Raw genomic sequence first — 13,093 nt, 5'->3', positions numbered from 1 at the left:
TTGGGTCTAAATAAACTGAAAATGAGCGATTTTAACTTCTCCACCAACCTCCCACTGGCCTGAAAGCTGCTCTTTCATTGGCTGTAGGTGATCTCTTATGTTATTTTCAATCAGAATACATTTAACACGGCATGATTTAAATCGCAGACAGCTCCAGATATAACAATATATCTGCCAAATACCTCATGGGTGTCGGCGACTCATCTGCGATTCTCTAATATCACGTCCTTGATAGTTCATTCTGTGTGATTGTCACTCACGTGAATGAGCACTGATTTGCCTGTGATTTCAGGCATTTGTCTGTGATTTCTCAAAAACTGTCGGTGAGTCAAAATCAGGTCTAAAATCATGCAGTCTGAACTCGGCATAATTGGGTGAAACATAAAAACAGTGGCACTGTGGCTGAGTATTTTTGGGCGTTACAATATATCCCTGTAGAATTTTAATTTATTGAATGGGATCGCTCCTTGACAAGAACCAACACATTTTTGAGAGGGTGTCCAATAGATTGTGCCTAGATCAAAACCGAGAACTAAACAAGACAAACAATAAAGCAGTGTACAGAAAGCTAATGTTAGTGGCATTTACCTTTGGCCTTTGTCTGTGGTGTTGTGTTTTCTTAGCACTGATTATGTTTCCCACAGTAAATTGCCATGGGGGGATTTTAGTCCTGCTTTTTGATTTTAAATTGCCTTTTTAAATGTCCCCTGATCTCAATCACCACAAAACCCACAAATGAAAACACTGTCTGAATCATGTTGTCAGACATCGTCCATTTGTTAATTTTGTTGAAATCAGTGTTTGATATCTTTGTCGGCTGGCTTGCTTCACTTCAGAGTTCCTAATAACGGCATGAATGGAACCAGAAAATAGACTCCTGGCTAGCTTTAACTAAGTTCCAGTAACTACATGAAAGCCCCTTATAACTAATGGGTTACGGGTTATGCTTAAGTACACGTGTGGTGTAACTCACTGATGCTATTGTTTTGTTGATGTATAATTATGGGTTTCAGATTTTTAAAAATAGCATATTTGCTTTGTATAGTAATTTGGTGCAATGATTAGCCTAACTCAGTGTTTCTCAGTTCCGGTCCTTGGGCCGCCCTGCACATTTTGTATGTCTTTCTTACTTACCATATCTGATTCATCTGCTTGTTAACAAAGAAAATAATAATCAAAGTCAGTGGCTACTGGATTACAACATCCTTCTAAATATCTTTTTGGGAATAGGCAGAGAACTAAGTAAATGATGAGCGATCCATCATAAGTTTGTGGCTGAAATATCCCATTTTAAGTTTTCTTGACATTTGGTTGCATGCTCTCATATTTGTAGAGTGTATATGTTGTCCTACTGTGTGAAAAGATAAAACACTGTGCAGTTGTAAAGCAGAATGTAATAAAGTCATATTAAGCACCAATAAAACGCATGTCTTTCTCCTGATTTTTCTTTCAGAAAGAGGAGGTGGTTGTTGGTGTGAGGGGAGAGAGAGTGTGTGTGTGTGTGTGTGTGTGTGTGAGTGTGTGTGCGCGTGTGTGTGAGTAATGGCGGAGCAGCAAAGGCAGCGAGCGCTCTCCACGTCAGGAGAATCGCTATATGTGGTGCTGGGGGTCGAGAAGAACACTGCACAAGAAGACATAAAGAAATCCTACAGGTGAGACAATACAGATGAACACTTAGACAGCGGAGAAAACCCTTTCATGTATTCATTCTATCTTTTATTTTTTTGTTTATATGTATATTTTTAGATTCTTATATTCTAATAATTAAGTTTATATTGGTTCTTATATTTCTTTTATATTTAATGTATTATGATTTTTATATATTATTCATTCATTTTCTTTTCGGCTTACTCCCTTTATTAATCTGGGGTCGCCACAGCGGAATGAACTGCCAATTTATTCAGCACATTTTTACGCAGCGGATGCCCTTCCAGCCACAACCCACCTCTGGGATACATCCACACACACTTATTCACACTCATACACTATGGACAATTTAGCCTGCCCAATTCACCTATACCGCATATCTTTGTACTGTGGGGTAAACTGGAGCACTCGGTGGAAACCCCTGCAGGGAGAACATGCAAACTCCACACAGAAACGGCAACTAAGATGAGCCGATGTTCGAACCAGCGACGTTCTTGCTGTGAGGCGATGTCACTACATACTGTGCCACTCCGTCGCCTTATATATTATTATTATTATTAAATTTTTCATAATACATTAAAGGGGAGGTCCATTACGATATCATATTTTAAATTTTAGTTGATGTTTAGTGTAGCAACATCTCTAAATGTAATACACTCAAACACACCACCTCTCTTGCTTTCACTTATCATTCTAACGGAGAGAGCGATTCATTTGTGTATAAATCTGTTATTTACTTCGCCAACAATGATACAAATTTCTGGTAGCGCAGCGTCTTGTCATATTTCATAACATTGTTTGCTTATTTTATTTTATAAAACTAGCATAAGTCTAGAATTTTGTGTGAGTTGGTGCTACTTTGCCTTATGGTGAATGCAGTAAGTGACTGTATCATCATCAATAATGTTACTTGTTGAGCGCAAAAGTTCATAACATACAAAAATGTAAAAAACAAAATCTTATCTATGAAATGTTCTGCCTTTCTGCTTTGTTTTCTTTGTTTGCTTGTTATTACACTGGTACACAGCGCTAAAGTCCAGCATCTTCACATTGGCACACTGTCTTGACCTGTGTGGTTGAAATGGGAGCACTGTATAAATGTGGCGCCGCTTTTGTTGCATGTTCAGGGTCCGTATATGATATTTAGTGTATATATCTATTCAAGTGAAGCTTGAGCACACATTGCTTTATGAACACATCCAAACCTTAAAAATACACTCTGGACCACCCCGTTAAACATGAAAAATATTTAAAAATAAATGTAAAAGTGTACATGTAAAATATATGTATTCTTTAGTAATTTTAGTTTTTCATTCATTTTTTTCTGCATTCCTTCTTTCTTTATTCATGTTCTTCAGGCATTTATGACTTTCATTTCGTTCTTTTATGTTAACTTCCCATTTTAAGCAAAACTCAGTTTCTGGCTAATTCCACAAGAGGGCGACAGACCACCTGATAGACCTTACCTTATTTGCAATGGATATTCAGTATAACATTCTACTATACAAACTATAATACTGCCGTTATGTTTAGTATAAAATATGTATGTTTTTGTGCATGAATATTCAAAAGACCAGCTACATTTGCTAAGATGTTTATTTTAAATGATATTACTTGGCAAAGTTTAGATCTCACTTCTTCATTTTGTGCTTGCAGAAAACTTGCTCTGAAATTCCACCCGGACAAGAATCCCAACAATCCAGAAGCTGCTGATAAATTTAAAGAAATCAACAACGCTCATGCTATTCTGTCAGACCCCACCAAACGCAATATTTATGACAAATACGGCTCTCTGGGCCTCTACGTGGCAGAACAATTCGGAGAGGAGAATGTTAACACATACTTTGTATTGTCCAGCTGGTGGGCCAAGGTTTGTCCTACACACCAACACACACATGCATTATAGCATAAAGTCAGGTAGACTAAGTATATAAGTAGTGCATTGCATGGATTACATGACATGACATGCAACTTGACATGCACTGTTATTCAGTAATACAATATGAATGTATGGTTTGTTATTGTGTGCAATTTATTGTACCATGAATATTCAGTTAAAAGCTAAATTATTAGCCCTCATTATTATTATTACTATTATTATTATTATTAACCGAGTAAGGATATTTTCACAATATTTGCTATTCTTTTTTTCCATTGAAAGTATTTAAGTTTGACTACAATAAAATCAGTTTTTAAATAGTTTATTTTTTATTATAATATAAAATATTCTATTATTCATTTTCTTAATTATAAACCTTTATGTTTAATATTAATGTAATAATATTATGAGCCATTTAAAAAACATTTTTGATTCCTGATATATTGATTAAAAATATTTGTAGTTGTTGTTGCTAACATTTTTATGAGCTAGTATGTGAACTACAAGCTTTTTTATATAGTTGATTTTTATCTTTTTTCCCCTCTCAGGCGCTGTTTATATTCTGCGGTGTGGCCACGGGCTGTTATTTCTGCTGCTGTCTGTGCTGCTGTTGTAATTGCTGCTGTGGGAAGTGTAAACCTCATCCTCCTCACTCAGATGATCCTGATTTCTACGTGTCTCCTGAAGACTTGGAAGCTCAGATGCAGTCTGATGAGAGAGGTTTGGCTTTTTTCTGTATAGTACAATTTAGTCCATCCATCCATTCATCATGAATAATATTGATGTGTGTGTGTACATACACACACAAACAACATACAACTACACACCAACTACAGTCCAATTCATCAGACAACACTATAGCCCCTTTCACACAGTGATACCGGTAAATTTCTGGAAAATTTCCGGAACGACTTTACCGGTATATTCAAAAAAGCGCTGTTCACACAGGCGAGGACGTTATGGAAATTTTCCGGAAAAGAGCATTCACACATCCATTCCAAAATACCGGTAAATTCTGACATCATTCACCACAAATGAGCTTTAAACGGCTGCGCTTGTATTTGTAAACATTTGACTAAATTACAAACTCTGTGGATGATCAGTATTGTGAACAACTTTCGCAGGATCACTTTCGCATGTCGAGATGTTCATAATATGTGCGTGTGCGGCGCTCATAGGCGCACGCAAAGCTTGAAGGTAAACAAACAACGGCTTATCATAAGCATCTCATCGATGATTATTTACACAGTTGGCATTAGGAAGAACATATAAACATGATCTGACTAACTTCTAGCAGCTAAATGTGTCTGGAAAAATATTCAAAGGCTTTTATCCTCACAAACCGCGCGGACGTAAATGCGTCTGACTGTTGTGATTGGCTAAAGCAGACGTCTCACGTCAGCACATTCTAGACGTGGACGCGCTTATTACGGGAATCTTACTTCTGCATTCACACAGCGCAGCATTCCGGCAAATTGCCGGTAATGTTACAACTTCTCTTTCCGGAAAATAGCCAGAACGAATTTACCGGTATTTTCAAAAAGGACCTGTTCACACATACAACCTTTCCGGAAAATTGCCGGCAATTTTCCAGAAAGGTCTGTATGTGTAAAAGGGGCTAATAGCCCCTTTCACACAGTGATACCGGTAAATATCCGGAAAATTTCCAGAACGACTTTACCGGTATATTGAAAAAAGCGCTGTTCACACAGGCGAGGACGTTACGGAAATTTTCCGGAAAAGAGCATTCACACATCCATTCCAAAATACCGGTAAATTCTGACATCATTCACCACAAATGAGCTTTAAACGGCTGCGCTTGTATTTGTAAACATTTGACTAAATTACAAACTCTTTTGATGATCAATATTGTAAACAACTTTCACTGGATCATATTCGCATGTCGAGATGTTCATAATATGTGCGTGTGCTGACGCTCACAGGCTGTTTCATGGGCACACGCAAAGCTTGAAGGTAAACAAACAACGGCTTATCATAAGCATCTCATCGATGATTATTTGCACAGTTGGCATTAAGAAGAACATATAAACGTGATCTGACTAACTTCTAGCAGCTAAATGTGTCTGGAAAAATATTCAAAGGCTTTTATTCTCACAAACCGCGCGGACGTAAATGCGTCTGACTGTTGTGATTGGCTAAAGCAGAAGTCTTACGTCAGCACGTTCTAGACGTGCACGAGCTTATTCCGGAAATCTTCCTTCTGCGTTCACACAGCGCAGCATTCCGGCAAATTGCCGGTAATGTTACAACTTCTCTTTCCGGAAAATAGCCAGAACGAATTTACCGGTATTTTCAAAAAGGACCTGTTCACACATACAACCTTTCCGGAAAATTGCCGGTAATTTTCCGGAAAGGTCTGTATGTGTGAAAGGGGCTAATATCAGGCATATACAATTAGATTTTAAATAAGTACATGAATGCTAATAAAATACCTCATACATAAAATAGATCAAGCAATGATTTTTTATACATATAGCAGTGATCAGCGTATATGAGTACACCCCTCGCAGATTGCCCTTTTAACTATTTTCTTTAGGATGCTTTACAGTAATATATGTGTACTGTTACGATTCAATAAGTTGCCTAGGGAGAAAAAAACGAAACATTTAGGATATTATATTATTACTGAAGAAAATGGGTGGAAATAAACAAGGACACATAATCTTAACACTTAATAATTTTCCTTATAAAGAAATAAACAAAGTAAGCCAACAAAAGAGAGGCATGTATGAGCTTTGTACAGTGCATTTCAAAATAAATAGAAGCCATCACAGAAATATTATCAAACCTAAAATTACAGGGGGTAAAGAGGAACTAGAGTGGTGCCAAAGCAAAGAACTAAACAAAACCAAAAGCCACATAAACTAGAACACAAGATCCCCTCTAAACTTACTAAAGAAATTAAAAAGCGAAAAAGAAAGGGAAATCTTCAGCGTATGCGACGTCAATAAAGTAAACTCTCTAAAATAATAAACAAAAATACAAAAAACAGCGCTCACCCACTTACCTAGTGTTTCTGAACAACTCCAATAACTACAGGCAAAATGTATGTCTTGCGACTTGTTAACATTTATTATTCCCAAAAAAGGAATGATAAACTTTTAAACCATATTGATTTACAGTTGCTTAGATAAGTTTAGAGACACAGAACAAATCATAATACAGAAACGAGCATACAAAACTCAAACCCACACAGCACTGAACAAACAAGGCGTGCAGGTCAAATGTAAAGTCCGTGGAACGAAGCCTGATTGGTCCACGAGGAAATGCCCTAATGAGGAGGGATGCCCTACCTGAGAAGGAAAAAATAGCGGAACAAAAGGTGATGGGGTGAGACAAAAAGTGAATGACAGACAAGGAAAGAGAGCGACAGAGAGGGAGAAAGCGACAAAACTCCAAACTCCCACGGACTGTAACAGTATACTTTAGATTAGTCTGTACCAAAGCTAAGCTAGAAACTAATCCAACAAAAATGTCCAAACGTTAATTTGGGTGTTCTAATATATTAGAGAAAATATATAATGTACAATTTTAATGAACTGGAAAAATCAAGACAAATCAAACAAAAAAATATGAAACTTAGTTGAAATTCTGTAGGTTTTTTTCTTTTGCAATAACTCATTTGATTTTGAATATGTTATTTTTCTATTCCTAAAGACGTTTAGTGACCAAACTCTTATTTTAATGAGTATAGCTGTTTAATAAAACTGTTTTGTTAAAATGTGCATATGTATTCTTGCAAACTGAATCATTTGCATATAAAGCTCTACATGGTACCGCTCCTTCCTATATCTGTGACATTGTCTCTCAGTACACACCTTTTCGTTCCCTGCGGTCTGCTGATTCTCTCACTCTTCAACAGCCACCCTGTAGATTAAAATCAATGTGGGAGAGAGCCTTCTCTGTTGCTGCAACCAGGTTATGGAATGCTCTCGCTTATTCTGTTAGAAATGCTTCCACACTAGCTAGTTTTAAGAAGATGTTAAAAGCTCATCTTTTGAAGACTGCATTTTTTGATTCTTGATCATTCTAATGTGTTTATATTTTAGAATTTTCTATGCATACTTGTTGTTGTCTTTTTTGTTTGTTTGTTTGTTTATTATTTTTTTTTTTTGCATGTTTGATTTCTCTGTTGTTGCAGCGCTTTGGGTTTTAGAAAAGTGCATTATTAGTAAAATGTATTGTTATTTATATTCTGATAAGATTATATACAAAAATAGGTTAGTCCATTCAAAAAATGTAATTCATTGCCAATAAAGAGGGAGAGCTGCTAATTTTACATTGAGAGAGTTCGACTTTTATAAAATTAAAAAAATAGTCTAAAATTGAATTGACTGTAATATTGTCTTGTAAGTTTAAAATCATTTAACAGGTAAAATCTAAAAACTAAAATCGTTTAACAATAAACATATCTTAATTTTCCTTTATTAATGTATAGCTACCTAATCGATCCAACACACATCCAATCACCAACAAATACATCTGAATATAACTTGTAGAACAGTCTTTTGTGCATGCATGCAAGTTTTTAAAGAGTTTTTTTATGTTGTTAATTAGATAATAAAGTTATGTTACAAAAAGTTTATGTATATATAAATAGGGTCTGCTTGTTTTGACTCAGTATTTAAAACGTGGCTAAGAAATAACTTTTTTTTTTTTTTTTTTTGATAGGGCAAGTACACTTGTTTTTCCTTATGGCCCATAAAAAATCTTTAGCGTTTGACCCTATACAAATCTGAAATTTCATTCTTCATGGTCTTAAAAAGGTCTTTAATAGTATTAAATTTGACTTTGTGAAACCAGCATAAACCTTGTAAATCCACTAACATTTAAGATTTGTGCCAGGTAAGTGACAATTTTTTAAATAAATGACAAGCCTGTGATGCTTATCAATCCTGTGAGCCTGTAGCGAGTCGTCTATTACAGCAGTGTGACTTTGGCGTGTGCTTCTCCACAGACGGCAGCAGCCCTATCATGATGCAGCCGTCCTCTGCCACAGAAAGCACTCAGCTGACCGCAGACTCTCACCACACCAGCTACCGGACAGACGCCAACTATTAAACACGGGACCACCAGTACACACAAGCTCACGGTGGGCAACGAGGGATTAGTTAGTTGCAGATCTTCTGTTGTATTATTGGAAAACCTGAAACGCTCCACTGTACAGGGCCAGAAGCGAGTCTTGATATTTGTTTGCCTTTTACATCTGTTTTCCCCAAACCTACACACACACACACACACATCTACACAACACAGACAAGGACTTTCCTATAGTGTCCGTTCAGTCTTCCTGCTTTTATTCCATGATTCCGCTTTCCAGAGGCTTTTGTTTGTGCGTCTTTCGTTCATGATCACACTTCATTTGTCTGTGTGAAAATCATTTTATTGAATTTTTATGTTTTGTCATTGTTTTAAACGTAAATAGTTTGGAACAGTAGAAAACTAATCAATGTATGGTTAGATGATGGTACATCTTTACTACCATTGACGTTTGTGGTCAGTAAGTTTTTTTTAATTATTATGAATTATTGAATGATGATGTTTTTATCCAGCAAGGACTTTAAATTGATCAAAAGTAACATTAATAGCAGCATTTCTAACATAATCAAATACTTTTATTTAAAATTCTGTTCTTTTTAATGGTTAATTGAAGACCAATTGTAAGTTTTCAACATCAAAAATATTATCAAACACAAAATCAGCACATTTCCGAATTATTTCTAAATAATCTTGAGACACTGAAGACTGGAGAAATGTATGGAAGCCCATAATTCTAACCTCTTTCTTACAGTTTTGAGTTTGTGTCTCAAAGTTCTGACTTTTCTCTTGCAATTCTTGAGTTTACATTTCACAAGTAACTTATTTTACATCATAATTGCGAGTTTATAGTTTACATTTTGAAGTTTATAGTTTCACACATCAAGAGAAATCTTACCAACCTTAAGCATTTTATAAACTGAGTACATTTCTATGCATTTGATTGGCTCTCTCTGGCAAAAACCTCACAATTGCATGATAAATATTGTCTTGGATTGTTTTCTAGATTTTAAACTATGTTGGTCTTTCATTAGAAATGTTCTGCTCACTTTATTTACTAGTATCAAGAGATTTCTTAACAGTTTACAGAGTAGTGTAATATCTGAGGACAAGAAGGGAAACATAACTGTGTCTTGTTTATCTGTGACACCTTTCTTGTTACAACATCTGGTGGGAGTGTATGCCGTATTTTGCTGTGCTCAATTTTAGCGTGTGTGTGCGCTGGGTGTTGTGGTTTGAGGACACAAATTTGTGTAATGGCATTGCTATGACCTAGGTATCACCAAAGTCCCTTTAAGAAAAGTCAGTTCAGTATGCGGCCATTTTTGAAACCCCTCTCGGTTAATGTGCTTCGGTATTCTGTTTGCATGGGGATACATCAAATTCTCCAAAATTGCCGGCCAAGCTTACGATTACATATTAGTAATCACTAATTTGTGCATTGACATTAGCATGACCTAGGTATTACCAAAGTCCCTTTAAGGCAAGTCATTTCACTCTGCTGCCATCTTTGAACCTCCTCTCGATTAGTATGCTTGGCGTTCTGTTTGAACGGGGAAACATCAATTTCTCCAAAATTGCTTGCCAAGCTTTCAATTACATATTAGGAATTGCTCATTTGTGTTCTGACATTGATATGACCTAGGTATTACCAAAGTCCCTTTAAGGCAAGTCATTTTAGTATGTGGCCATCTTTAATACCCATCTCGGTTAATATGCTTGGGCATTCTGTTTGAATAGGAATCATCAAATTCTCTAAAATTGTTTGCCAAGCTTATGATTACATATTAGGTATCACTAATAAAATGAACCAACTGTCTTTTTACTTTAATTTCTAAACATTTGAATCATGGAAAATCTGCACAAACTCACGTCTGATCTGAGCCTCTCCAATGGAGAATCGTCAGTCTATAGCGACTGATGATTGGCTCCTGTAGAAGAAGGCGGGGCTTCATTGGCTATATTAACCGTTTCACTTTTCCGCATTCAAAACTATGAGTGACTTGTCTTGTGTATCTTATAGTGTTTGGTATTACAATGTTGAGGTGGTTTGAGTACATCTCTTGTGTCCTCGTGCTTCAAAATGCTTCAAATCATACTTAATAAGGTCTTTTGACATTTCAAAATTTCTCATGTTTTTTTGTGAGGATTGGGCTTGGGGTAAAGCCAAAATAAGTAGTCTTTTATGTGTACGTCGATGTAGAGTCCTCATTAACCACAAAAACCAACATGTGTATGTTATTGTAAGAGAGTGATATCGCTAGAACAGTGATTGGGCTTGTTGGATACACACTAAGGCTGAGTAAGGTTATTTATTCTTGAACTTGCGGTTTTTTTTTTGTCCATCTGTACTTGCGTCTTCTTAAGGCTTCGCTAGGTTGAAGAGTTGTGTTAGAATTAGTGTTTGCATTCCTCATGTTTGTGGTTTTGGATGCGGTAGTCACATGTGAAATGAGCACAGGAGGATTGTGGGTGAACTCATAGTTGCTAGCAAGGGTCATTGGAAAATATGCACTCACCAGAATTTTTGCCCCCTCTCCAAGCGCTAGATTTAATAAACGGCGCTCATAGATTCCACATTTCCAAAAATACCTCACATTTACCTCAAGTTATTTGATTAATAAACTTGATTCTTTTTAGTCTGATTAGTTTTTTTCTTCCCTGTGTTTCTAGACTGTTGCCTAATGATTTCTCGGTTTGCTGTTATATTTTGTTTTACCTGTAATTGTACCCATAATTTGATCTCACTCCCTAGTGCCACGAGTTAATAAAATCATGTCGACATAATATTTTACTCTAGGGGATGCACATTGGCAGTATTATTACTGTTACTATGCTTGGAAATATAACTCTGGTCCTCAGACTACAATGATTCTGGCTCATTGGTTTTGATCAGATACAAAATTTAGCGTCAAGGCTAGTTTAAAATGGTGTTTTACCTGCCATAGAAATTAATAAAAAGGTAACACTTTACAGTAAGGTTTCATTAGATAATGTTAATGTATTTACTAAAATAAACAAAATAATAAAGATTTATTACTGTATTTGATCCTCTTTGTTAGTTGAAAATAGTCATTCATTGTTTGTCATCATAACCTCCTAGTGCATTAAATACAATGAATAAATGCTGTACAAGTATTGTTCATTCTTATTACATACATTTTTACATTTACACACATTTTTTTTGCCCGAATCAGAATTTTATTATTTTATTTTATTTTTAATTTTTTAAAATTATTTATTTAATGAAAATAAACGATAAGTTATTAACATAAATTCAGAAATATATAGTTATGGCAAAACTCAAAAATAAACATTTGCATATTTTTTCCAGTATCGTGCAGCCCTAATGGTAAATCAATCTCCTTTATAATAAAACCCACAATATAAAACTAAAACAAATCTTATTGTTTCCTCCTCCTTTTCCTTTTCTTTCATCCCTCTGAGTACATGAGTTTTATTTTTGATATATGTGGGCATAAGCATACAGACTTCAAAGTAGAAATGTTTCAATTCTGTTTTAGGCTGTGTGTGTGGTTGAAATCGAGCTCTGAAATGAATCACTGTACCACCATTATTGTTCTTTTTTTTTTAAAGACATTTCTTGAAACTGGATTTCAGCTGTGTGTCTGCCTGTGTTTGGGCATGCGTCTCTCCATACATTCATTTTCATGCCTCTCAAATGGGCCATGCAGAAAACGTGTGTAATTTACCCCCAAATGTATACATTTTCGAATAGGTTCACATTGTGGATATTTTAGAGATGTGTAGATAATTGTTTTGTTTGTTTTGTTTTTTTATTTATGTCTGAAGCATTAGGCCGATTATTATTAGTGATCATGTTTCTAATCGTTCACAGTGTGTAATGCTTTTTATTGGATAAATTTAATTTCTCAACACGAGCTCTGCTGTAACGTAGCTACTGACCTACTTTTGGTTTGAATTATCCTGTTTATCCTTTATTTGTTGTGTTCATTTATCATTAATAATCAGACACTGAATCTTAAGAATGAACAGAGCATCTTCTGAATTTAACATGTAAACAGAATCATGTTATTAATGAAGGATATAGTGTAAACATGGTGATGAGAAACAATATTTTATTTATTATTTTCCAATGTTTTTAAAAAATGACGTAGTCGGATGTAAGCGAATATATGACCGTTGTACAGAATGGCTGATTTCTTGTTTGCGTTCTGGATCAATCAGCTGAAAGTGTTGTAGCATGAATATAAAGTACTGTGTCAGAGAGATGTAATGTGGATTAATGATCGGAATTACAGCTGTTAAATAAATGTGCAGGAAGCTGAAAAAGTATCTGCTGTTTGTGTGGATTTGTGCGAAGGCGTGCGATGAAGGAGTGCAAAATATTGCTTGGGATATAACAATCTTAAAGTACAAATTAAATCAAAGTAAACCATGTGATTTTGTTAGCTCACATCTCCAGTTTTGTGGTGAATAATTAATCTGTGCATGTCATTAAAAAATGTTTTGCTTTTGTAATCTAAA

The 13,093-nt window shown here is 35.5% G+C and overlaps 1 protein-coding gene across 2 annotated transcripts in view; it reads left to right on the top strand.

The window, feature by feature from the left end:
* dnajc5ab (DnaJ (Hsp40) homolog, subfamily C, member 5ab) overlaps nucleotides 1–12,901 on the top strand; it is a 36,668-nt gene extending 23,767 nt beyond the window's left edge. The window contains exons 2-5 of one of the 2 annotated variants that reach the window (XR_015523374.1): nucleotides 1,454–1,652; nucleotides 3,304–3,517; nucleotides 4,075–4,386; nucleotides 5,932–7,849. Coding sequence is in view for 1 of the 2 variants with exons in the window: in XM_087306795.1 (XP_087162921.1) it covers nucleotides 1,543–1,652; nucleotides 3,304–3,517; nucleotides 4,075–4,246; nucleotides 8,505–8,608 (600 nt within the window). In the remaining variant the exon portion in view is untranslated. Of the gene's footprint in view, nucleotides 1–1,453; nucleotides 1,653–3,303; nucleotides 3,518–4,074; nucleotides 4,387–5,931; nucleotides 7,850–8,504 lie in introns of those variants that run through there. The other variant, XM_087306795.1, reaches the window with a different exon arrangement.
* The last annotated feature ends 192 nt before the right edge of the window (nucleotides 12,902–13,093 follow it).

Source organism: Danio rerio, chromosome 23, assembly GCF_052040795.2.
Source record: "Danio rerio strain M-AB ecotype USA chromosome 23, GRCz13ab, whole genome shotgun sequence".
Taxonomy (NCBI): Eukaryota; Metazoa; Chordata; class Actinopteri; order Cypriniformes; family Danionidae; genus Danio; species Danio rerio.
The sequence above is the reverse complement of the archived record's forward strand: the minus strand, read 5'-3'. Positions and strand labels throughout refer to the sequence as shown.